Source organism: Aptenodytes forsteri, unplaced genomic scaffold, assembly GCF_000699145.1.
Source record: "Aptenodytes forsteri isolate BGI_AS27 unplaced genomic scaffold, ASM69914v1 Scaffold465, whole genome shotgun sequence".
NCBI lineage: Eukaryota > Metazoa > Chordata > Aves > Sphenisciformes > Spheniscidae > Aptenodytes > Aptenodytes forsteri.
Genome location: NW_008795039.1, coordinates 251552 through 278436, shown reverse-complemented (window position 1 = coordinate 278436; position 26885 = coordinate 251552). Strand labels below are relative to the sequence as shown.

General features: G+C 38.2%; 1 protein-coding gene across 7 annotated transcripts in view; it reads left to right on the top strand.

The window, feature by feature from the left end:
• The window catches only part of ESRRG (estrogen related receptor gamma), a 385239-nt gene that overhangs the window by 240854 nt on the left and 117500 nt on the right, over window positions 1-26885 (top strand). For 6 of the 7 annotated variants that reach the window (XM_009276836.2, XM_019471414.1, XM_009276841.2 and 3 more), the window contains 2 exons: window positions 13550-13965; window positions 26215-26331. In XM_009276836.2, the coding sequence (XP_009275111.2) occupies window positions 13550-13965; window positions 26215-26331 (533 nt within the window). Of the gene's footprint in view, window positions 1-8827; window positions 9014-13549; window positions 13966-26214; window positions 26332-26885 lie in introns of those variants that run through there. The other variant, XM_009276840.2, reaches the window with a different exon arrangement.

The following is a 26885-nucleotide window of genomic DNA, read 5'->3' as shown; positions in this document are numbered from 1 at the left end:
AAAATTCGTGGGTTGAGGTAAAGACAGTTTAATAGGACAGAAAAGGAAGGGAAAATAATAATAATAATAATGATGATGATAAAAGAATATACAAAATAAGCAATGCACAATGCAGTTGCTCACTACCCACCGACCAATGCCCAACCAGTTCCCGAGCAGCGGTCACCCCCTACCCAGCTAATTCCCCCCAGTTTATGTACTGAGCATGACGTCACATGGTATGGAATGTCCCTCTGGCCAGTTTGGGTCAGCTGTCCTGGCTGTGCCCCCTCCCGGCTTCTTGTGCACCTCCAGCCTTCTCAGTCGGCAGGGCATGGGAAGCTGAAAAGTCCTTGCCTAGTGTAAGCACTGCTTAGCAACAACTAAAACATCGGTGTGTTATCAACATTATTCTCATACTAAATCCAAAACACAGCACTGTACCAGCTGCTAGGAAGAAAATTAACTCTATCCCTGCTGAAACGAGGACAGTTTTTATTCCAGACCTTAGTCCTATAATGATACGAAATGTAAAGCCCAACCTGGTAAAATTATCATTAAATGCGCTCCCATTAACTGATCAGGGCTGATACTCAGTTTGCTGAGCAGCCTGAACTTGTGCTGAAACTAGCAAGGCACAAAACTTCTCAGGATCAAACGTGTGTGTTAATTTAGTTTAATGGTGGAATGTAGTGCTCTCTTCAGGCCAGTCTTTCTTTTATTGCTTACCCAAGGACAGTCGACTTAAGCAGAACTTCTACATCTAAAAGAAATAAATATTTGATCCAGACTTTATACTGTTGAAATAATTGAAGCAAGTCTGTCATTAAAATACAGCTGAAATTTGCAGTGTGCAATATGGAGTAATTAATGCTGAGCTGTTCATGTAAAGCTTTTCTTAGACAAGTCTCTCAGTGACTTACAGAAGACATGACCACAGGTTCAGCGTGTAATAATTGCAGCATATTGATATGATTGCTTTGTAATTGCAAGTAGCAACATCCTTGTTCTGAATGTAATAGTTGGGCTGGTACACATTTGTTACTTTAGACAATTTTTCTGGAATGTGCTGAATTTCCTTCTTTTCTCCCTGTGACTCCCACCAAAATAGAAGGCAAAAGATAAAAGACTAGAAACCATATCAGGACTTTGTGAAAAGCTCATCCTGCAAACTTGCTGGAGTCATGCAAACATTTTAAAAGTGAAAGCCATTACTTCCTGACCTTTGCTGCTTATATCCAGAGGCAAATCTCTGACATGTACACCCACTGGCATAAATAGGTTTGAATTACACATAGTAATATGTGAAGAACAAGGAACTGTGAAAAGCCAAAGGTTTGTTTATTTTTTTGTAAAAATCTGTAATCACACATTAAAGTCCAAGACAGGCTAGAAAAGACTTCAGCTGCATAGGTTTTGCTTCTATAAATTCTCTGATTTATCTCAGCATGTGATGAATTTGGTCATCAGTACCATACCCAAGTAACACACTCAACTATTTGTTTTGCCTATTTTTAATTTTCAGTGCTTCCGGAATCAAGATAAATAAACAAAGAAAGAGTAAGAATTCAAAGGAAGAGGTTCTTTTTTCTTACAGTTTTTGTATACAAACGTTAAGGGACTTTATAGTGTAGAAATAGAAATGTTGTGCATTAACAGCCAGGGCTCATATCACTCAAATGCTTTAGTGTATTTTAAAAAAAAAAAAAAAAAAAGACTGCTATGCCCTCTGAGTCCTTTGATGTCAGTGTGGTTTTCCTTGGGTGCAGTAGGTTATAGTAATCCACCCGCATCTTGCATATCGGAGTATCAGGACCTTAGACCCTCTGAAATCACAGGCCGAGTTGGGGAATAGCACCATTAGCTAGTATAAATTCACAGAGCTTCCGTGTTGCTGGGTCTATTCCCCTGTACCCAAGGTTTTGACCCACAATGAATGGCAGATGTGTTGTATTTGGAACAAATTTGATTTTGTTTTTTTACCTACTCTTCCCATTAAAATAACAGACTGAACACCGTTTATAAAATTACCTGGATGATTTAAGCAATTTGTGAATCAAGCAGTGATATTGGAGGAGGAGACTTCTTCAGAACTCATGTTCATCTTTAGAACTGACATCTCTGTTCATGAATGTTTCACAGTAGTTACAAATTTGTAATCTTTTCTTTTGCCAGGAATTTGTTTATGCATTACTCTCTCATATAATGAAAACTAGCACTTCTTTTTGCATTTTGTAGAATATTACTGTTCTATCAAAGTATTTTTTTTTTTCCTCATATTGTCTGCCTCTTCTATTTCAAATTCTTAAAAAAAAAAAAGGGCATAAAAACCTTGGGCTATTCACAGCTACACATTCCTCACACATTACCCTTTGTGCTGGCTAAAGCTGTTCTTCCCATAGGCTTTATTTTTGGGAAGGCTACACACAAAGAAATTGGGATTACTTTAACAGAAAAATAAACATTTTAATGTAGGAATAAGAAAAGATTTAATTTAGTCTTAAAATAAGTTTCTCATTTAGAAAAAACTATATATTTAAAAATAACAAAGGTCTCATTTCTGGAAGCTCAAGGCAAGTTCCCTTAGAAATAAATGTTCAGACTTCCAAGGCATGTTTTCATCAAAGCCATGGCAAAAAAAAAATTAAGAAATAATGCAAAATATACTGGATTGGGATTCCCCAGAACCTTGATTCTGTTCCATGCTGTGTCGTTGGCCTGCTGAGCAGCATTAGTCAACTTTTCACCTTTCTGTGTCTTGTTCTGCCCATCTGTAAGAGGGAGATAGTGGTACTCCCTGGAAATGCAGTTTAAGATCTGCGTTAAAATCAATAAGTAAAAGATAAGCATTATTAATAAATAGTACCATAGTATTATTACTAGTAATATTTGTCTAGGTCCTTTTTTTTTTTTTTTTTTTTTTTATTTCAAGAGGAACCTAGTCAAGGAGCTCTGTGTGGGAACCAAGAAGAAAGCTGAGTCACTCCTAGACCAGTAGATGAGGGACTGCCTGTCTGCAACCGCTTAGCTGCAGGAAAGGCCTGGTGCTTTACTTTGTTTCCAAGTCCCACAAAAGTGATTGGGGTTTTGATCATCATCACATAGCTAAGAGTAAGACTGTGGCACTTGGTGAAATGCTGGCGCTCAGGAGACTTTTTTAAACCACTTTCAATTTTTGTCCCTACTTTTTTGGTTTCTTACAGACATTTGCATCTCATAATTTGGAAGAAATATTTTTGTCCCTCATAGAATCTTATATTTCACTCCTTTTAGTTTCCTTAGCAAAAATACAGTTTCAAGCTTTCGATACGAGACCGTGACAAAGTGATTTTATAGCCAGTACTGAAAGTGACTAAAGTTGACAACAATTGTATTTTATGACAACCTCTGCTTTCATGTCCACAGCCTACTTTCCTATTATCAGCTGTGATTTCCCCCCCACCCCCTTTTTCTCCCCTCTTTTCCTCTCCCCTCCTCCCCCGATGAGTTTTTTCAAACGTGAGCAATTCTGTATCTCTGCACTGACTGGAAACAAATCCTTTTACCAGGAGTGCATTTTAATGGGCAGCATGCTTCACTTAAGTCACCAGAACCTTAACTGTATAATATTCAATTTTTTACCAACCCAGAACCGAAGCTTTTTCTTGAGAGCGATGTTCGTAAGAGTAGTGGAAGAATTAGTATTACAGAACTAAACCAGATTAGGAGGGAATGTGAATTAGATTTGGTAACAGATGGTGCCGTGGAAATTAAAGGTGCTTTGCGAATGGAAGCGACAGCAGCTTGCCTCTTTTCCTCTCCTGTCTCTCTCTTTCATGCGCTTGATAGACGGGTATAAATCACAACAATCCCGTCTTGACAGCCAATTTCGAGAATTTGATCTGGTTAAAGACATGGCTTTCCTGCTCCACTCACTGAAACCGGCTGCTATTTTATTTTTATACAGCACCTTGTCATATTTAGGAAAGTGGAATCACCTGCCTCCCTTTAATGAAATTTTCTTTAATTACAGTTTTAGCTTTTAGTGTTAATTACTTTTCCATTCAGCCTGAGTTCTCAGGCTGTCTCATAGGAATGTATTTCTCTCCCCCACCCCACCTCCCTGCACTATTCACGCATATGCTTTCATTTTTCTGAAGACGCTTTTCGTTGTTGAAAGTTGTTGTCAGATCCATTATAATTAGATCCTAATTATCAAAATCATCATTATTGTGTAGGAAGAGGAAGCATTGTAAACAACCGTTAAAGTTATAGGATCTTGTTTGACAGAGGAGAAACCTTTCAGGATATACATGAATAATAAACAAGCAAACAGAAAGCCCTACTAAAAACTCTGTCTGGGAAGCATATAAAGATCTGGATAGCAAATGCTCTCCTTGGAAAAAAAAAAATCCATTCAGGTTATCTCTCCATACCTATTCCTCCAGTCTCTAATCCCACATTTTTCGGAAAAGATCAGAATAAAATTCCCCTGCTTCAGTTTTCTTATGTAAATATTCATCTTTGCACCTCTCACTTAGGTGTCCAGATATAAAAATAATTTTTCTGATGTGTGTCAGGATGGACTTACAGTTGCCTTAATACAATTACTTTTTTGCGTTTAAGGCAGCAAGTATAAGTGAAGAGACTGCTGTGATGCATGGAGACATGGAGATGCTTCTGCCGTACACTAAAAGTCCTCACAGTGAAAGAGAAAAATAATGGACTATATCTAAAAAAACCCCAAAAAACAAAACCTCTCAAAGTAAGAGAAGATCCTTAGAGCTGGCAACGAACAGTTGGTGGAAATAAAGCTTCCTACTGGCAGTCAAATCAAATGTAGTAACAACTCAACGACTCCCTGCTGCTAGCTGACAGCATGGTGTAACACACTGGGACAAACATTCACTTAAACACTGATTGCAGGAAAACGTCATTTTCCAACTCACCAAGTAGCTTTTTGGTTGCTTGTGCGCGCACGCGTGTATGCGTAGGGGGGATTTAAAACCGGTGGCGTGTAGCTGGGAGGACAGGACACACTCAGGAGCCAGCTGAGTGAGGGGGTGGGAGAAGGATCACTTGCTTTATAAGTTTTAGTCCTGAGTCTTTTAAGACGCTCGCTCTCTGATACTATTTCTGGTATGTTCTTTCTAATCACTTCTCCAATTTAACAGAGGTTGGCTGGCAAATTATAATTCTTCTGTTATAAATCTGCAGAAAATCAGTGAGGGAGCTGGGTGGGGAGACAGGTACATGGTGTGCACACACCTACACTCTGCCTTTCAGCGATGGAAGGAAATAGCTGCTAGAAATTGTGAAAAATCTGATGGTGTAAACTTTGACTCTCTCTTGAGACTGAAGGCATTTTTTTGTCATCTTTTTCCTTTTGGAAACTGGTGAATGACAGCTATGTCTCTCTGATCTGTAGTACTGGCTTTCTGACTGGTGCAAGGAACTGCTTTTGATGCTGTAATCATTTCAAAATAATCCCTCTTTAGAAAGCCTGTTACATTCTTGACTAAATCTTTACTTATTTTTGTAGTTTTGTATATTTCTCCCTTCAAGTAGCTGAATGTAGCATTTTATTTTCTTTTGCTATTTCAGTTGATTTCTTTTAATAAAAAGAATCCTCACAATTAATAATTAGACGACTCCTTGACACTTTAGCATGTCCTCTGGGGGCTAGAGACATCAGGCGGACTCCACCTGATACCACTGGTGTATAACCGCAAGTAAAATGATGTTCCATCTCAGAGAAAATGCCTAACTCCTTAACCAGAGATTTGCTGTCTTCCAACATGTGATATGAATTAAAAGTGTTAGGCTGCAGTTTGAAAATAGAGTAATAAAAATCTTACTCTTCCTGATCAATATACTGATTTTCATATGATGAAATTTGGCTGTCATTCTAGTAGTCACATCACAGCCTTTCGGTTGAAACTGTTTGGGCATGGGAAGTCTCTTGGTGTGAGTTTGTGCAGCTCTCCAGGTACTGAAGAGCTGACTCGTTTGAGGCGTGTTAAGTACTGTAGCAACAAAAAATATGTTAACGTTAGGCTAGAAACCAGTAAATGAGAGAAGGTAAATCTGAAGTTTTCTAATGATACGATTGTAACTCAAACAACAGCCATGTTCTAACTGTGTAATAATGTCAGAAACAGGAGAAAAAGAGAAACCTAAAAACTAAGTAGGAATATGAAGTATTTACTGAGGTTTAAGCTGTATCAGAACCATAATACATACACAAAATACAAAATCATATGCTTCTTTTGTGTATAACTTCCAGGCATTCCAGAATGATTTTCATTTGAAGTGCCATCTACTTCTTGTGTTGCCTTCTCTTCAGGTGCTCCTCAGTATTTTCTTTTTTTTTTTTTTTTAAGTATTTGAAAACTGAATCATCAGAGCATACCAAAAAAGTATCTTTTTCTACTTGAAATACATGAAATCTGTAGAAGTAGGCAAGTCTTTTCTGCAGGAAACTTTCTGTGGTGATGGCCTGGTAGTAGTAGTGCATAACACAGCTAATAGGATATTTGTTGCATACACATGTGCAAAAATAAAGGTCAGTTTTGTGATTTTTATACCAGCTTTATTTTTTGCCTTTCAGTTGGAGGTTTTTTTGTTTGTTTGTTTTTGTAAGTGTGTTGCAGTGACATATATTGGATGCATTGGACTGTGTTACTGAGGGCTGGCACCTCTTCAGATGTCTGGTGTTTTGGCTCAAAGGTGCAAGGTCTTTGAGTATTCTTCCCTGTTTACTTTTTGTTCCCAAAAGAGTACCTGATGTAAAGAATAATCACTTTGCAGTCTGAAAAGATTTAAATTCTGTTGGCTATAAGTGCTTCAGCTTTTAAATTCAGAAGAGTAATGTTATGGTCTGTCAAACCGTAGGATCTGTATGCTGCAGAGCTTGTGCGTGTCTAAGGATACATTTAATTAAACCAGCATTAGTGCATCTATACAGACTTATTAAAACACTTAGTTTGTCTCAATAATATTGATTAAATAGCAGTAGTTTGTTTAATCTAAGTATATTTTTGCTATTACTACGTTACTTCCAAGTAATCAGGGTAATAGTCATCATCAGTGAAATATCACGTTAGTTATGAAGTAATGCCATAAGAATTGATTTAGACTTGGCAGGAAAGGAAGGCTTTCTGTCATATAGTGCCAAAGCCTGATTTGGATTATTAGAATGAGAGTTTTAAACATAATTTCTGTTTGTATAAACAGAGTGTGTTTTATAGGCTTATAGGTTATTCCATACTCTGAGTATCCATTATATCAAGGAACACCTCAGACAGTTAATTATGCAAAACATCATGTAAGTAATTACACAGTATTATTATGCATTTAACAGTTTTATTGATTTGCCAGTTGCTCACTTACAGTATTTAGAGCTATAAACAAGAGATGCTCACCCTCAGTTGAAATAGGTCCAAGGAAATGAGCTAAAGATAAATGACACTAGTATGCATTGTTGCATCAGATGTAATCCTTAAATGTAGAAGCTGTCAACAGTGATAATTTGCAACACATTGGGGTATCTCAGGATCATTTCCTTCTTGTTAACAAAGTTTATCAACCAGGAAGCACAGGGAATCAATGTGAAATAGAAAGGGAAGCAATAATGAATATTTATATACTGGAGGGGAGGGAGGGGAGGTTAAAATAATTCCCCCTCATTTTGGAGGGTCTGCAGTAGTTGCAAGTCAGCCACTTGAAAATTTTGCTTTTTAAAAGCAGCATAGAAAACAAACTAAGTGCAGCTGCTCAGATTAGGTGCAAATGTGAAAGGCCTCAGATAATGGCTTGTTTTGTTAAACTAAAAATGACCACACAGTAGTGTAGTCTTCCACTGCCTTGTGTGTGGGAAGTGCTTTAGCAGAGCTTGGTAGATTGCATATGGAGCAATAATAACTGTTTCGGAAGCTGGATCCTCTGTCAGCAATCATCAGCTAACTCAGGCCACTGCTGGTAACAACATGATGGTTTCAAGCATTGCTGCTTCTGTTCCGGCTGCTAGTGGCTACGACAGCTGCTCTGGAAGAAGTCATTGGCTTGCTTTGCTTTCCCTTACCAAGGTGAAGTGGTGAAGGCTTCAAGAAAACATAAAAGAAAGAAGTTACAAAAAACAATGAAACATTCAACAATTGTTTAAAAAAACAAACAAAAAAACCCCACCACAGCCATTCCGTTTTGCACAGGGTACTCTTTACTACATGGTTGTACATGTGTGTTCATTAATAAAGATCTAATGTGTTTTACCAGTTTTGTTTGTGCGTGGATGGGACAAGATTAGCAATACTTTGCAATTAATGATCTCGCCCACTAGGTTAACCAAGCAGGCCTTACGATATTTCTTATTAAAAGAAGAAATCCTTTCTTTTCCTTCCCCCAACTAAGCCAGTGCACCTTTAATGCAATGATGATATGTTAGACCCAGCAGTTGTCAAAGCATCGTATTACTGTGATGCCATAATGACACCCTGTCTCTGTAAAGTAGTCATGTTTTCTCAAATCACACGTTGCACCGTTGATTTCTGACATGACACTTCATTCAGTCACTTTCCTTTTCTTCGGTATCTCCATTCTTTGACAATAGCAGCTGGTGCCCATTTTCCTACTAAGTGATTCACATTTTGCCACTCTACTAGAGTGCAATTAGCAGAAGCAGAAAAAATTGCTCAATGTAAAGCAAGCAGTTTGGCTGAAATTGTTACTCAGCTCTTTAACAGGACCTGGTGAAAGTCTTGAGGTGTTGTCGTGGGCGTCGGTGCAAGAAGCAACATTTTCATTTCTTTCCACACAAACATTTCTTCCCTCTTGCATTCAGAGAAGCAGAGTACGGGCAATCACTGGAACATGCTGCACTGTTTTCTGTCTACTGAGTTTGGTATAGACCTGTGAAATGATACTGAAAGTAAGCGCAGTATTTGAGAGGAAATGTGGTCTTTACAGTCAAAGCAAGGAGCTGGCTTCCATTCCTGACTGCTACAGACTTACTGTGTCACCTAGACCAAGACTTTCTTTCATGCATTGGTTGTCATAGGTAAAGTATGAGGATAACGAGTTAAGACCTTGTTGGTCGACATCCATGTGAGTTAGAGAAATGTATCGGAGGAAAATCAGATGGATTGCACTGTTAGCGTAAAAAGTACCTAGGTGTCCATAATAACACCTGCCTTGCTGATGCTCCCATGTAGTAGCTGTCATTAAAAATGTCAACTGCTAACAACCTATTCTGACATTTATGGAAATAGGGTGATTCTCTCTTCAAGAAAAGAAAAACTTCCTGTGCAGGTAAAAGTGGACTTTTGTGTTGGTCTATAATAAAGGTGCTCACTCTAATTATTGTGACTAATTATTACTGTCACTGAAGCCACCAGCGCAGCTCTGAAGTAGCAAATGATGCTGTAAGCAGAGCTTTTCCTACTTGAAAAATGAGCATGAAATGTCTTCACAGATTATGAAGTATTGGCATGTTGTTTTGACCTCCTTTAGGTATTGGTAATAAGGGAGATGAGGGAAAAGTAACTTTCTGAACCGGTTGCATGTATGGATGGATTATAAAGAGCTCCCAGTGGCTTGAATGGGAAGGCTTTCTTTTTTTAAGGCTATATACTGTAATCAGATGCAGTTAATTTTTGCACTCCACTTGTATATTGATACTGATTTAGCCAGTGTCAGCACTGTCAATATCATTAGTAATGTGGCAGGTAGATGGAAATATGAATGTGATTGCATTAATAAATTCTTAATATATTCAACCTTTCATAAGCACATAGCATTACAATTTATTCGCTATTGTTTAAGACCATTTTAAAGCAGGAGTTGCATATTGAAGTGCTCTGTCATTGTACCTTTCTGCCAGCGGTGACTGGCTTCAGGTCTTACTTAAACGAAGAAGTTGTGAAGTAAATTTAGTAGAGATGTGAAGAGGCATGCTATATATTGCATGTTACTTGCAGCACCCTATGTAGTTTCTCTCGCATATGGGCATGGAAATGCTTCTAGAGCCAATTAGTTACTTTCCCTAAAGTTACTGAAAGGAAGGTTTACCCGAGAGCTACCAGTTGTTAGAAAACTTACCTGAGAACAGCCCACCACAAATGGAGCTGCCATCTATTTGACTTAAAATCTAGTAAAGAAAAAAAACAACCCCACCAAGGCTTTAAAATAAATACTGTACGTTTTTATATGACACATGTTATTTCTATTCATAAACCTTAACTAAATTTAGATTTTTATTAATCCAATGTGACCTAAAAATTTTGCATTAACAGCACAATGTGGAATTGGGCTTATTCTCTTTGAATGCAGATAAAGCCATCATCTTGAAAATAGCTCTTTCTGACAAAAAGGTGTTCTTTTGAAATAAAGTCTTTTTCACTACATTCCTCTTAGAGTTAATGTGAATTTTAGTGCCTCTAATTTTAGATTGAAGTGAGGTCTAGAATAAAACCCACCAGCTGACAATTGAATTTATAGATAGTTGTGAATATTTCAGGCTTGAATAATAGAGCTGTAGAATTTCAGACACAGAGAGGAAGAGAGAATTAAGCTCCAACTGTAGTTTTAGACTATAATGCAATGGTGTCTAGGAATTCTTCAGTGTAACGAGCTAAGTAGTAATTAGGAGGGAACTGAGGGAGGGATTTTACAGAGATCTAGCTTAGGCATTATTCCAAATGTTCAGCATGATAATTTGATGGTGGTCCCACCTGCCATCGGTATAAGATGGCTCTTGAATTACTTTCGTTCAGATGTGGTACAGTAATGAAGGAGTGAAAGCAGTAGGTGTCTGTTGCCCACCCACAGCTAGTGTACCCAGCCTTGTCTGTGGTTCACCTTCTTTGGGGGATCGAGAAAGTTTTTGTTCTCAGAGTCAGGCGCTGTTGTTTTCGCTTTTCCTTGGAATGGTTAATGTTTTAACTGCATCTGTGCGTTGCCAACGTGCACCAGTCCAGTCTGTGCTGTTTCAGCTGTAGCCAAAAGCAGCTCTATCTTGGTTAGTACCAGAAACTGCTACTTCAGAAGCATCAGCAGACTGGCTTTAGCCTAAGCAACACTGGTGATCAGATTTTAATGCTTGTAGACCTGAGATTATATTTTGGTTCTGACCGCTTGGAGTGGGAGATAGCCACTTTCGCACTGGCTAAGACAACATGCATTTGGACAACTAATTAATTGCAAATGTTTTTTCTGGGAAGGGAAGGGTGACATTCGAGCTCATTATTGCACAGATTAGAAAAAAAAAAATCAGCAGCGGGAGTCTTAGACAAGAACGTGCCATCAAGCTGGTTATGACAGACTGTAGGCAGTGACTCCTATTGCTGTATTTTGAGACTATATGTGGGGTCTCAGCAGCAGGGAGATGAAGAGAAGACCAAGTACCTATTTAGTTAATAAAAGGACCTTAGTGTTAGTGTATAGAAAAATAATGTAAAAAATAAGTTGGTAGAATATGAAAGTTAATTGATATTTTTAATCGTAGCTGTATAAAATTCAGTGTCAAAGAAAGGGAGAGAGAGACAGAGAGACACCATGTTTTAGTACCCTAATAACTTCTAACTCTAGTCTAAGATCATAATGTATGTGAGAGCGGTCCAGTAATTATAAGGTAATAAGTGGAGTGGTGGTGTAAGTGCTCTAAATTAAAAGGAATTCACAGAGCTGCTGTAAGTCAGTGCCGACCCGCTTTCTTTCAAACGTTGACTTGAGAAAAGTGCTTAGCCCAGAGTGCAAGTAGAGAGACAAGAGAGAGCTATCTATTAATTACAGCACTCATTAACAGTGACGGCTACAAGGCAGCAGATGCAGAAGAAAAGGCACACGCTACTGCAGGCTGGCAAGGGGATTTCCCCCCCTCCAGTTCTTGAGGAAAGGACAACACAAGCAGGTGGTCCAATGTAATAAGATATTTTCACGGCTTTAACCTTCCCATTTCCTTGGTTTATTTGCTGACACCAGATAGCTTGCTCCTTCCCCCTCCCCAAATAAGTACTGATTTTAAGTTCGGAGGGTAACATTTCTGCACATCAATCTGGCTGTTTTCCAAATTCATGTGTCGTTTGTTTTCAATAGAATTTTACAGTAAAAATCACAACAATTGAGAGGTCCCAATCCATAGGCACTGATTTTAGGGTAAATCTCATCCTAAGCAGATATTTTTAATGAAGGGTCAGGCTTTGATCTCGGTTACCTTCATTGGAAAGGAAGCCAACTCTCTGGTTTAATGTCTGTTTTCCAGTGGTGAATTTGATTCCAGATCTTGAAGTAGAAATGGATTTTTTTTTTTTTTTTTTTTAAAAACACGAAAAGGTGAAAAAGTGAAGACAAGATCTCAAATATTACTTTAGAAAGTTAAGTAGTCAAATCGTCTGGACTCATGCATTTGCTTTGAAAACATGAATCTATAGCTCCAGGTGGGTGGCCTTATGGGGTAGTTGCTTTTCTGCTGAAAATGTTTCTAGAGAAATGCTCATAACTGGCATCTGTACTTTGGCAGCTTCTGAGAATACTGTCAGGAGAATGCAGGGTAGGCCATTTGCTACTGTGGTCTCATAATCACAGCTGTAGAAAATGAAGATAGTATCTGATTTGGAGCTTTCTAATTATTATTTTTGTCCCTTGTTCTCCCTAAAATATGTTTAAAAATAATAAAATCTTGAGGATGGAATAGACGAAGAAGATTCCCCCCTCCCCCCCCCGTAGAAAGCACTAATTTGTTGGATGAAATGTTACATGGTTTTATTTCAGATGCTTAATTCTGAAAACGTGAGAACTGAGAAGTAAGACAGAATCTCACCTTCTGAAAGACACAACTTCTATCTAAAATTTCCTCTAATATATATATATTTTTTTTTAATCCAACACGTAAAATGTCAGATCCTATAGAGGATAATGGCTAGAAAGTAATTGCAGCCAGAGCTGATGAATCATTTCACTTAGATTTTGTGAAAATGGAGTCTAGCCTTAATTATTTGTTAGAGTTCCCAGTTGATGTGCTACTCTGTTCCTAAATAGCTGTATCTATAATAAAGCAATATTAATAAAGAAAAAAAAAAAAGACTGTGGGAGACTTGCTCTTCAATTCTGGGATTAGATCAATAGATGATGGATACGTGTTTTAGTCAAGTGTCTTGACAAACATTAATTACAGAGCAGAAGTTTTATGTGATTGGACTTGGAAATATTTGTTCCTGATAACGATGGAATTTACAGAAAGAAGGTACCGATGGAAAAAGGAAGACATTCAATAGCCAAGTCATCTAATAGGATTTAAAAAATTTTTTGACTCGCTAGATGACAAGTTCAGAATTTAGAGTTGATGTGAAGTTGACATGTAGCCTAGAGGGCAGGTGGAGGGGACAACAGACAGATTTGGTCTCTTTAAACTTTTTGTTTACTGCCTGTCTGGAACTTTGACAAAGCTCTGTCATGCCCTTATGCTGATTACCTTCATGTAGAACAAGAGGTATTGACTAATGAATGAGTGATGTGCAGTCCCTAACCCTTCCAGAGCAGCCTTAAAGAGCACTGTCTTTAATACACAGATTCTTCTTTCTCTCTCTCCCCACTACAGGCTTCTCTGCAGAATGTCAAGCAAAGATCGACACATTGATTCTAGCTGTTCGTCATACATCAAGACGGAACCGTCGAGCCCTGCCTCTCTGACGGACAGCATCAACCACCACAGCCCTGGTGGCTCCTCAGACGCCAGCGGGAGCTACAGTTCCACCATGAATGGACATCAGAACGGGCTGGACTCACCTCCCCTCTACCCTTCAGCCACAGGGCTTGGGGGCAACGGGCCAGTCAGGAAACGGTATGACGACTGCTCCAGTACCATCGCTGAAGATTCACAGACCAAGTGTGAATATATGCTGAACTCGATGCCCAAAAGACTGTGTTTGGTGTGTGGTGACATTGCATCAGGGTACCACTACGGAGTGGCTTCCTGCGAGGCCTGCAAGGCTTTCTTCAAGAGGACAATTCAAGGTTGGTTATTCTTTAAACTTCTTTCTTTTGCTCAAAGTGAAATAGTGCAATCCTTGACTAGATCCTGTTAGGACTTCAGACTGTACCTTTTCATTCTTCATAGCGTTTGGTCCTGCAGATGTTACTCATGAAAAAGCCCCTTTGGGCTTCTTTGGGAGTTCTGTCGGTCATGTTAAGCTCCCTGCCATGTTTATTTTGATTACGAAAAGCAGAAAAACACGGGGGCCATCCGCACGTTCAGATTTGTTTTCTGTATGAGTTTCTCATGGATTCCCATAAATGATTGTTGCAAAGAAAGCTGATTATTTTCTGAAAGGTTGTCATGGATGCCTCTTGAACACACCTTGTGACTGGCACACAGGGATCGTGCTTGGGTTTTGCTCCTAGTTACACCACTACCATACTTAAATTGTTACAGAAATCCAGCTTATTTTTGTTAAAGCTCCAGTGCATTTAAAATTGGAACAAAATGCAATGGTGTAGTGCTTTGTGCATATCGGTTTATTAATAACTGGTTTTTCATCCGTACGATATACAGTGGCCTTAAACAGGTTCAACAAATACCTGTAAGATCACATTCTAAGGAGAGTATGTTGGCAGCTTTTGGTCTCTGCCCAGTACTTTGTACTAATCTGCTCTTGATACCTGTTACAAATATGCCATGTATTTTGGCATAAATTAGTATGAATGGGATAATTTGCATGACCACTTGTTCTAGCTTCAGAACCAATGGAGGCAAAATAACCTTCTATTTTGATTTAGATATCATCCTTTCAAGTAAAATTGAAGGTGCTTTATTTAAAGAACATGAGGCCAAGCTTGGCCTGTACAGGAATATAGTGTCACATTAAATTAAATTCAAACTTCAGAGTCTAAAATTAGGTTGCTAAGTCCAAATTTAAGCTCCTCAATAAAACCTGCTTAGTTTTCATAGATGTTGAGCACCTGGAATTTTCAGGAAAGGCAATGCAATCTGGTGGTATACTTTTTTTTTTAAAAATGAGTTATGATAAGAAGCATAAAGTTAGTTTCATTTTGTAATTTCACATAACCCAAAATTTGAAACATTTGGCCAAGGCTTCCTAAATAAAGTACTTCCATATTTAATGTAAAATTAATAAGGAAAAATAATGTTATTTTAATTTATCCATTGCTGAGGCAATGGCCGCTTTACTCTCCTCTCATCCATTTTGCTTCTGGGGGATTTGGGCCTTCTGCCAGCATGAAGTACCCATTTTATGATGGCCATATAGCCACTAAAAAGGAACATTAGACTTCAGTTGTTCTAATGGAGCTGAGTGTTACAATGTTTGCAACCAGTAAACAAACATACCTGTGAAGATTCCTAGTGGCCTGGGTTCATGTGTAAAATGAGTGCATATGCAGAAACAGTATGCTTATTTCAAGTCTTTGTTTTGGAAAAGTGAAAAAAGAGGTAGATGATTTCACTTGACCTTCAAGAAGGTTTTCAGAAAAGTTCAAAAAATGTTTCCGCTGAAGCAATTTGTATCTTGTGGGTGCTAAACTTCAAGCATCAACTTCAACTAGCAACTCTGTTTTGATAAATGGTATTTAATTGCTATGTAATAGCTGTCCTACAGAACTGAATTGATGCATGATTATTTTAGTTGTACTTGGAGCATGAAAAAATGCCACAGAAATGTTAACTGATGAAAGTGTTGACTTCTGGCAGTAATAGGTAGCCTGTAATTTTACACCGCACCACAGACAGCGAGTTTCTGGGCATGGAAGCACAAGACAGGGACGTCATTCTCCAGATTAGCAACCTGGACTTGGCCACACAGCTCAAGTTAGAACTGGCAGCTGTGCAAAAAGTCTCACTACGGTTAGAGCACTAGCTACATCAGCAGGTGACAGTGCTGTGAAGACAAAAAAAATATGCAGTAAGGCAAAACCAAGCATCGAGTGGAAAAACAATAATGAAGAAACTAAGAATAGGAAGTATGTTACCATCATAATGGCATGGCAACATCTTCAGTAACGGTGCTGACTAAACTGACGCAACTACTAAGATTTTTCAGATACCATCCGAAATAATGGAAACTACTTACTTTGGTGAATCAAACCATGGACTGTGGTAGGTGACAAGAAAAAGTTACTCCTCATGTTTTGAATGGGCAAATTCTACCTTTAAGCTTGCATGAAGAAAAATTCCCCTGAGGTTTTTTTTTTTGCTCTAAATGATAGAATTTAGTCCCGGTGTTCCTAGAGGTTGTTCTTCCCAGTACCATTTCACTTCCTGGTTCATATCACATTCTTTCTCTGCTTGTTTTTAAAATAAGTTGATTACTGCATAACTGCAAATAAGAAAACAGGAAAACAGAAAAAACCCAAGAAATCTTATAAATACAGAATAGTAAACCAGACTACCTGAAGAGTCAAATATTGTAACTCAGCGTATGTAAGGATAACATGTCTTGGCTCAAAGAATTGCTTATTTTAAAGGCTAATAACTTAATTGTGAAGGGTACTTAATTAGAGATTCAGTGAAAAAGAACGGTTGACTTCCCAAACCTTTCTTGTTTATCATTCATGAGTTACTAAATTAGCTCGGACTCGTAGAACCTAAGTGCTACTCCTGTTGAAGTCATGGGCAAAACTGCCCTGACTTCAGTTAGAGCAAGGCTGAGCTGATAAAGTTAGATTATGAAACACATCTTGTGTTCACGTCAGGCCTGGTGTCCTTTCCACTAAGTCAATGGGAGTCTTTCCATTCTTTCCATTTCAAAGGAGTCTTTTGAAATCTCAGTAGGTGAAAGCGGCAGGCAGCTGTTCAGAGAGCCAGCACGGTATCTGTACACCACCAGCATCTTACATAAGACAGAAATGAAGTGCATCACAGGATACCTAGTAGCCCCTTACACGAGGCGAATTTCGCTGTAATGTAGAGTATACACCTGTTTGTAAGGGTAATGGAAAGTGTCATTCCGTTTCAGATGTTGGCAATTTAGTCTAAAAAATGTCCGTTCCTGGCTGACGGATTTATCCTCTTCTTCTTCCTGCCTTTTGCAATCCCTGCTAATTTTCTTAAAAATAAAGAAACTAAATTAACTCTGTCTTGAATTATAAGGAGTAATTTTGTCTTTTTTGAATATATATTTTTAACATGGCACAGAAATAAGTTTGGGGCTGTGGTAAAGAATGCAGAGATTATGATTAAAATCAATAATATTAGAAAAAATTAGAAACAAGAAATTACCTGGCCAGAAAACTGAAACAAAGCCTACCAAAAAATGAGCTCAATATTTAAGATTGGTCTCTTTTTAGGTCATAGTACAATCTAATGACGTTCTGCCCCCTTTTGTGACATATAAGGGATGGGAGACCTGGATGTTCTCTCTGCTCAGCCTAGTACTCACTCAGCTGCAGCTCTCAGTTTGCTTCTGGGATAATTTACGTGGTGGCTGATTGCAGATGTCTCACAGAAACACACACACAGCCAAATCTCCCCAAAACTGGCTTAACATCAGGGATAGTAGAAAATAGCAATGTCTAAAAATAGTTACAGGTCCATTGATTTTTAGGGTCTCTACACAGTTTTTGCTGTGCACTGTATTATCTTGAAAACTCCAAGCTTTCATTAAAAGGAAGAGAGAAAAAAAGAATTTTAAGATCAGCTGGGTACAAAGTCTTGTGTTCAGCACAGAGGTCTTGTACTTACTAGATATTTTGTAGTGAATATTTAGTGTAAATACATTGCTCATCATTTTTATTTGCTCAGTTATCATAAAGGCTAGTAAGTACACATTTTGCATTAATAATATGTAATTACTCAGTGCCTGTAACATACATTTCTGCAAGTGGATTGAAATGGTATTCTTGCTTTCAGTAGAAGGATGATAGGACTTACAGATTCAAAGACAGTTTACTATTTTGTTTCATTTTAGCCTTCATCTCTCTAAAATAATGGCTTGCATCTAGACAACTTTCTTCCTCCCTCCTTCCAAATCTTCAGGACTCTCATCTTTGGACTCTTTAATCTAGCATGAAAAGGCAGTGTGAAAAGCCTAGGTATTGATATGTTGCCTTCCTGGTAATGCTTGTTGCAAAAGTGTCAGAGCTTACTTATGATTTCCTTGGACAGTGTTCGAATTTTCCCCACAAAAGCTAAAATATTTTGCATTCAATAGTCCTTGTAGTTCTTGGGCTTTGGGTTTTTTTGTTTATATGTTTATTTTTAAAGGAAAAACTGTTGGATGACCAATATGGAGACAGCAATCTTCTGTTTATACGCAGGATGAGTAAAGCAATAGGTTATAAGAAGCCCTGCAATCATACCGTCACTGTCTCATTTAAGAGCTTTATCCCTGAGAGTTGTTGCCTGTCCATGTCTCCTCACACAAACAAGAAATTTTCCATCCTGGGAATACCGTTGTTTTTTTGGTCATTATGTGAACTAGACCAAGTCTGCCATCTCATTTTATGCTGATGACCTAAGAGCCTTCAACTCTGCAGTTATGTAGTTCCTATGGTCTTCAAAGCCCGCCCAAACTAGGAGCTAGATTAAACTGCTTTGTACTTTGTTCCCTTTTTGGTTACTGCAAGTTGTTTTTAATCCCTTTAGTGTTCAGGTTTTTCAACCCTCTTTGGAGTGTTTACCCATTACTGAGCCAATTTGATCTGTAAATGTACAAGCACTTTACAGTAAATATATATATATATTTTAATCAGGAAGTTTTAATCAGGAAACTTAGAACTAGCTATGTAAATTCAGATAAGGTGACATTTAAAATGAGCAACATAAAGTTTGATTTGAAGTTGCACATGACCAAAGTGGCTTCCAAAGGTTAATTTGCATCTCTCAAAGCTGACTCCTATAATACTGCACATCATTTTTGTGGGGGAAATGAAAGCAAATTAAGTAAGATTTTATGGCTTTTCAGCATCTTTACTGGTAGCTAAGATTATAGTTTTTTTATAGAAAGATAGGGTGGAGGCTTGCATCTTGGTGCAATAGTCTGTGGACCTTGGCTCTGGTGCAAAGATGGCAGCCCTCCAGTGAACCTAACACTAAATGTCACTGAATCCATCATTACCTGATTAAATCATTCACCTTCCTTATATAAGTGAAAGTCTGTGCATCAACATTTCTTTCAAAGAATATTTTAAGCAAGCAATGATAGATATCTTCCCTTTTCCCCTGATTTCTCTGTGCCTATGGACCAACCAAACTAGTGAACAAGTATTTTTAATTCCTTCCAACACGTCTTTTAATCCTGTCATAATGTCGTTGTGTAACTATGGCAGCCAAACAAGATGAGACAATAAAATACAAACATGCTGAAATCTGGGAACCAGAGAGAAGTTTAAAAGTATACGGATGGTTCTATCCTTTTTACTATCTCTGCTTTCCTTACAGCCTTGTAAATTATATGCTGCATTTAGATTATTAGGGAATAAGAATGAGCATCCTGATTTGTGCATGGCTATTTCGAGCCCATCGGAAATACTCAGAAAGACATGTGGTTTACAAATAGTACCGGTACAGTGGTATGTATCAATGCCATTATAATTAGGTCTGGATCTCTATTTGTCATAAACATCTCTGAAAGCTTCCAGCCCACGTATGAAGCTCTGTCTAGTTTGGAACTAGAGACATGTGAAGTCTCAGCTAGCAAGTGATGTATTAATGTTTCTATGACTTTTTTTTACTGCTGTGATAGTCATTTGGTTTGCAGCTTTACAGACTGAGATGTTCTATGTGCTCATAAACAAACAATGGCAATTTTCCATGCTACCTTGATAGGATGTATCAAAATCTACCTAGATAAAATACCAGTAGGGACAAAATGTAGATGGTTCAGTCTTTGACTTGGACGACTCTTCAGTGACTCCCAGGCAGCAGGGGATCAGTTCTATTTGTGTCTTCAAAGCATTGATTCTCTCTTAAGATGACCTAAATGCCCTTCATTTCTGTTGAAAATAAAGTTGACTCCAGTGGAAATCAAAGGTATTTGGGCCCTTACAGGTGTCATCCCACACCCCCTAATATAAGCCTCATATTGAAAATTATGGTGGGTTTTTTGATGCTGGAAACCTGTCTACCCAAAGTTAGAGGCTGAAGCAAAAATGTCATGCAGCCAGACCAACCAGCATCACCTTTACATTTTCGTTTTAAATCTCCATTCATATTGCTTTCTAGGAATAAAAGAAAAAGAAATAAAAAATACATTTTAGAAGTTCTAAGTATATTATAGTTCAGTAACATAGTACGTTGGCTTCTTTTAAGCAACTCAACATAGTGATTTCATTTAAAATGTACTTTTAAGCTGGCTGTGTCCCTCTGTCAAATGCCATCTTACACTGTAGAGTTATTTAAAAACTAGCTGCTTCTACTGAGTTTCTTATTGTAACAGAAAAGGCAACACAAGCAACAGAGACATAAGCATAATCCTTCATACATGGTCCTATCATCTTAAAAAAATTTTTGAGACATTTAGGAACCAAATTTTTGAACATTCTGTAACTTTGTGTGTGCAATATTGTTTCTGAAGTCATCTGGGTGAAAAATTGCGAATACAGTCAACTTTAGGCTTAATCAGCTCCAGATGACATGTAGCAGAATTCATGGGTCTGTAATTCATAGAGCTATCTGCACTATCAGGTGAATCCATCTAAGGATTTGTCAGCCAAAACCGGATGCAGTTAGGTTCAAGTCCAACCTCATTCCAACCTGACCCCATTTCTGAAACCTTATCAATAAGAGTACTTTTACTCGTGAGAATATTTACTCATACTTAAATTCAGTTGAGTTCTGACTGCAAAGTAGGGAACAGAGTCTGCAAGAACTGAAACTTTAAACTGAGAGAAATTATTTTTACTTTCCTCAGTTCAGCTTTGCTAAGACCTATAAACATCAAACACACTTTTAAGTCCATCTGGGACTTTTTCTCTGTCCTTCTTTTCCTAAGTTAGCCTGTTACTCCTTATTTCCAACAGCACCTACTTCTCCTCAGTTTCTCAGGAACTATTCTGTTCTGGTTGGATTACATATCAAGGTGCGACCTAACATACCATAATTCACTCTCTGTGTTGATTCTGACTCTGTTAGGTTCTCCTGTCTCTCTTACTAATTCCCAGAAGACCTATGGCTGTAATCCTGGCTACCTCTCATTTTCCAGTTTTCATGCATGCCAGTCCACAGACAAGCAGGTGTATTCCTTTGGGTCTGTCACACAGGAAAACAGAGCATGGAGGTGGTACCTGGGGTAAACCTTACTGCAGAAAGACTTAAATCCAGTGATGCAGTAGCCTCTATTAAGAGTAATGAGAACACTTGCTTTTTAAATGCAAGTTTTTGAAAAAAAAAGTAGTAGGTTACAGAAGCTCAAAGAGAAAGTTTGGGAGAAAAATAGGGCATTATTGAATATAAATAGAGAGATACTGAAATACAGTTTCATGAGCTGATTATAGCATAAAATTATTACGTTGAAGGAATAATTAATTCCCCTCTGTTGGTTTGCTTTTTTTTTTGCTTTTTTTTTTTCTTCTGGACCTACATTCCCACACAGTAAAAGTTTCAATACTGGTATCTTCAGCATTCCTCCTGCTTTTGTAAGTGACTCATGGCTACTCTTTACAAACACATTTTCGCCCTGTATCTCAGCGTTCCTCATGTCTTTTACTTGTCCAAAGATTTTCTGAGCATATTCCAATAGCTCATAGCAATGCTTTTACATCTTTAGTGTTATAATATCAAATGTCGCAGTGTGAAAAGGGAAATAAAGCTTCTGCTAAGAATTGCTGTCTGCAGCTTCTATTCTTATCAGTATTTCTGGAAGAGACACCCCTGTTTCAGCCTGTCCCACAGACTGGAGCCAGTTTCTAGAGCCAGCTTTGCACTTGATATCTGTGAGGTTCTAAAGTTGTAACTGTTGATGACAATAACTTCATTTGGGATAAGATGCCAAGGCATATGGCCCAGTACTTTCAGTGGCCTCTTCTTTGTCATGCTTCTCACTCCTCCTCTTCTGTTACCTTGAGTGTCGCTGTCACTTCTGTGCAAGAAATGGCCAAAATGGTCTTGAGAATCTTGGCTAAGTCCAGTTGATTGCCTGGCTTGTACAGCCATCGAGTAAGTCCCCGTACCATTAAAATTGTACTATGACTCCACATCTCATTCAGGTAACCTCCAAACCTCATCTGTGAGATGAAAAAAAACCAAGGTATCTTGGCCCGCTTATCCTCGAGCTGTGTGTAAAGATCTGACAGTCTGAAGCATCTAAAACCAGAGAGCCAGTTACGCAGTGTAAATTTTAGCAGTTGACCTGCTATCTCAAGATCAAATGGCATCATATTTTTAGTGAGTCCATTGCTCTTGATAGGCACAGTGTGTTAGAAGTATTTTCTCATCTTTTGGCTGAGATAATAAAATTAACAAATTATTAAAAAAAAGGAACTATTTTTAAATAAACATTCCTCAGTGCATGAGAAGAGAAAAGGGACTCAGGCTGGATAAATCCCGTTGTATTATTATAGCACAGGGCAATGTGTTTGGGGAGTGAAGATTTGACATATATTTTTATTTTCAAACGTCACACTAATTTACATTACTCAGCCCTTTAACTGCCAAACTGTAAAAGTCCATTACGCTACTGAAAGGAATATACAAATTATCCCCTGGCACTTCAGGCAGGAGTTTTACATATACGCTGTTATTCTATCAGCCAGCTAGCTGCACGATTCTATTAAGGAGTAAGTGAGAAAATTATATTGCCTGCAAACTAATTGTACAAAAGACTCTGAAATAAGTAATCAGAGCCCAGTTCTTTCTGAAAACTAGCCAGGAGATATTATAAATTGCTCGATCGTTCTTGTCAGCCCAGTTTAAAGACTTAGAGCTGCCATGTTGATTTTGTTCACTGTATAACACAGCTACCTCTCCGACTGTTGACAGGACTGGGCAAACTCAACCTATACTCTTACTAGCTGCCCAGTTTCAGCCTCTGGCATCATGAGGTAGACAAGTAAATGGTAGAGCTTCCTTCTGAATCTTTCTCATTGAAATAAAATGCAGATCTGAGCATCCTGAATGGATGTAGTGTACCTATGAAATTGTACAGATTCCCAAACGCTTCTTATAATAATTTCTGTTTATTTATTTTTATTGTATAGAAGTAAATAAGAAATCATGAGAGCTCTAATGGCCTGCAATGTGCAGTAAACCTAGGTTTTTACCAAAAATATATCCACTGATACTTTGAGTGCTAGGTAAAACGCATTTTGAGTATGATATATATCCAGGTACCTATCCATTGCAAAATTCCGTGAGGTGTTTTTTTTTTTTTTAAGGAAAGCTCGCTGACAGAAATGAAGTCTATCCATGGGGATATTTGATAAAATACTGCGTTCATATGTGGAGTGGTGACAAAATGTTAGTTTCCTTGCACTTTTACTGCGGTCTAGCCATATTCTAAAATGCTGTAATGCTTTAGGGGAACCAGCTATGGCTATTGGTAAGATGTGGATCTTTGCTGCAGCAATAAATCCAGTTACTGTAACTCTACTGAGTTCATTGGAGGAACTCTTTCCTCCATCTTCCAAGTTTATTTTCTAACATCAAAAATTAAGATTAAGCATCTGCTGTAAAATATAATTCATTAAAGTAAAGCAGCCTAAATTGATAGGAGAAGATTCCCCCTCTGAGCTACAGTACTGGAATCTAAGTGACTAGAATAAAAGCTCATTTTAGACTTCTTTAGGTGGCAAGAATTTGCACGAAAAATAAGTTATGTTTTCGGTGCATAATGTGCTGCACGCTACAGACCCTTGCCATGTTTCACAGGATTTTGTGCAAAACTGAAATGTCTGGGTATGGATTAGAAGTGTCTACTTAGGGAAATAAGCAATCTTGCTTATATTTTTCTGGTTTTGAATACTACTTTTTGGTGTTGACATCTGTACCTTTGTCACCTGTGCCTTTGCACAAGGGCTCTGGCTGTAGTGGGAGTGCTCTGCTTGCTTCAGTACAGACCTTTGCTGCTTGAAGTTCTGTGTTGTAATCTCAATCTTGTTTTTGATCAAGATCGTTTCTGACCTTGTGCAAAGGTATCTTTGGTCTTGTGCAAAGCATTTCTGATTCCCTGTTTCTTATTTTTAAATAGGGATGGTAATACATTTATTACTATAATATGATGAAGTTAATTAGATACAATTTGTGAAAGGCTTTGAAGGTCTCCCTGTGTAGTGGTTGTGCCTCACTAAGAATGCCTTGTTAGAATGTGAGAGGATAATGTGAATCTTTTTTTAAACTTGCTTTTACCATCCTTTCTACGTATCCTTCCAGAAGTGTTATTTCCTAACTTCGCTAATACGTATCGGAAAGAAGTTTTGCAGGAACTGTTGTGCTGAATTTCCTACCCACCGTATCCTTCAGTTTCTTAAATAGCTTTCTTCTCAGGAGCCTAAGGAAGGGGAAGAGGACTAAACTGAAGTTTGAGTTTTGTCAACAAGAACCATTAGCATTCAGACATACCAAAATCTGTTTTACTCGCCAGCATTGCTAAGTCAGTCATGCAGCAATGTTCAGGAGGAAGAAAGCCCGCAAACGCCTGAAAAGGTTGTGTGAAGTATGCTGGTTGTATTGGCAGAATATACGTTGCACCATGCAGACCTCCTTTATCATAAATACTTAACCAATTTTCAATAGATGTAAGTGGTTTAAGTATTACTTCCTGTTGAATTAGCAGTTGCTGAGCATTTGAGTCTTTGTGCAATCCTGCAATCCACTAATGTGATATTTAATGAGGAGACATCAGTCTGGAGAAAGGTAGTCAATATAAATCAGTGTTTACAAAGTGTGATTAACTCTGAAATATTTCATCAATGCTCTGGTCCCAGGCAGACTCTATGCTAATTATTAGAACCTGCGCATGTTTCAGGGGACTTTGACGGACCCTGAGTGCAGCAAACATGGAGCAGCAAAATTGCAATTATGCTCGGACTGTCTCTGATGACAATTTATGCATTTGGTGTGATGACCTCTTGCTTCCCAAGAGGGCAATAAACAGAATGCATTTTCATTAAGATACTAATGCACTTAATCACAGGGGGAAAGGGTTAGAAAATAAAGAAATACCTTTAAAGCAAGATGTGACAGGCTGATGGGGAAGATACTTTATTTAAAAGTCAGTTTCCTGGTGAAACTTCTGACTGCTGCAAAGTCTGTCATTCTGAATGTAGTCATGGGCAATAGGATGCATGGCTAGGCAGATGAATAAGCTGAGCTAAGCTGTTTTATGAAAAGTGCAGTGGTACTAGGGCAAAAGAGAACAGATGTTCTCCCGTTTGGACTTGGATACCCAAAGATGTGATTTTAAAAAAAGTAAAGAAAATTACTCATATGTATTTTACCCATTAATTTTCAGGCTTTTTTTTTCTTATTTTTGAGGATAAATAATAGGTACTAAGCAGTAACAAAAAAAATGGAGACACTGCTTTGCCCAGGAGGGCTCACATTTAAGGATCTAGCTTGTTCTAGGCCTTAGGGAGAGTTGGGAGGGGCAGAGGCAAGCATCTCCCCCAGTTTTTGTTATTCTGACAACTTGGTAGGAATGATCCTGTTTCTGATGCCTCTCAGTACAAGCACTCTGTCTGAAGTATAGAGAGAAGGGGAGATGTCCTGGCTGAGAGGTCTGACCCGGCAGCTATAGAACGTGCTAGATGTAGTGGTAGCAGTGCCGGTGAGCCCTGCCTGACACACTGTGCCTGCTGTTGTGGAAGGAGAAGGGTGAAGCTCTGTAGTACCTGTTACAGTTGATTGTGCAATAAAGCATGACAGTCTCCTTTTCGTATTCTAGACAAAGAAAGACTGATGAAATTGGTGAAAAAAAAGGAAGTGAAGAGTGCTCAGGCTAGGAGCCTAAGCATGTGGCTTGGTACAGACAATAAATGACAAAATTTCCTCCTCCTACCAGCAGGAGTAACCTACGTGAAGGATTTTGCTAGGGACCATGTATGGAGCCAGACACAGACTCACGTTAATTGTGGTTTTGTATTTTTTTTTTTTTTCCATATAGCTGTCTAGATTTAAAAAAAAAGTCAAAAAGCTCATCCTTTAACTCGGCTTTTCATTTTTACTTGAAAGGTGTTTCCTTTCTATAGCACTGTTTACTCTTGATATATTCCAAAATTAAACACAACAGCAATTGTATGTGTACTTCTTATATCCACTGTGTTGGTTAGTCAGTGATTCTGAATACCTGTCTTTTCCTGTACTTTCTATTACAGGTAATATAGAATACAGCTGCCCAGCAACGAATGAATGTGAAATCACAAAGCGCAGACGCAAGTCCTGCCAAGCCTGCCGCTTCATGAAGTGTCTAAAAGTTGGCATGCTGAAAGAAGGTAAGACTGATCAAGTCAGTATGTATCTCTCTGCAAATGCATGCAACAATTGTAGGGCAATCAGGAAAGGAGAGAGATTGGTGAGTGTTCTAATCAGTTATTGTAAAGGCAATTTTCATGTATACTTGCCGTTCCTGACAGTCTGTTTCTAAGCTATGGAATCACGGTGTATCTACATAGAGTTCATCTTCTCTGGTATATTTCTAACTATGTGTAGTACAGCAAAATGTACCCCAGTGTTCAGTCTCCTTCTGTAGGTAACTAATAGAATAATTATCAGAATATATCCTCTCATTTTCCTTAACGCTTTAACATAATGAATTCTCAAAGATTTCTTTCCTCCGTTCCTTATCCACTGTTAGTCTGTCCAAGTTCTGGCAGAAACACGCACTGTGCCTTCTTTTCCCTATTTTTACCCGGTCTTCATTTCATCAGGACAAACGAAAGGGTTACTTCTTAATTAAACAAGTATAAATGTTGAGTATGTCTACTGAAGTTGCTGTAACTACACTGGAGCAAATAATGGCATACAGAAGAGGAGAATACCCCTCTTT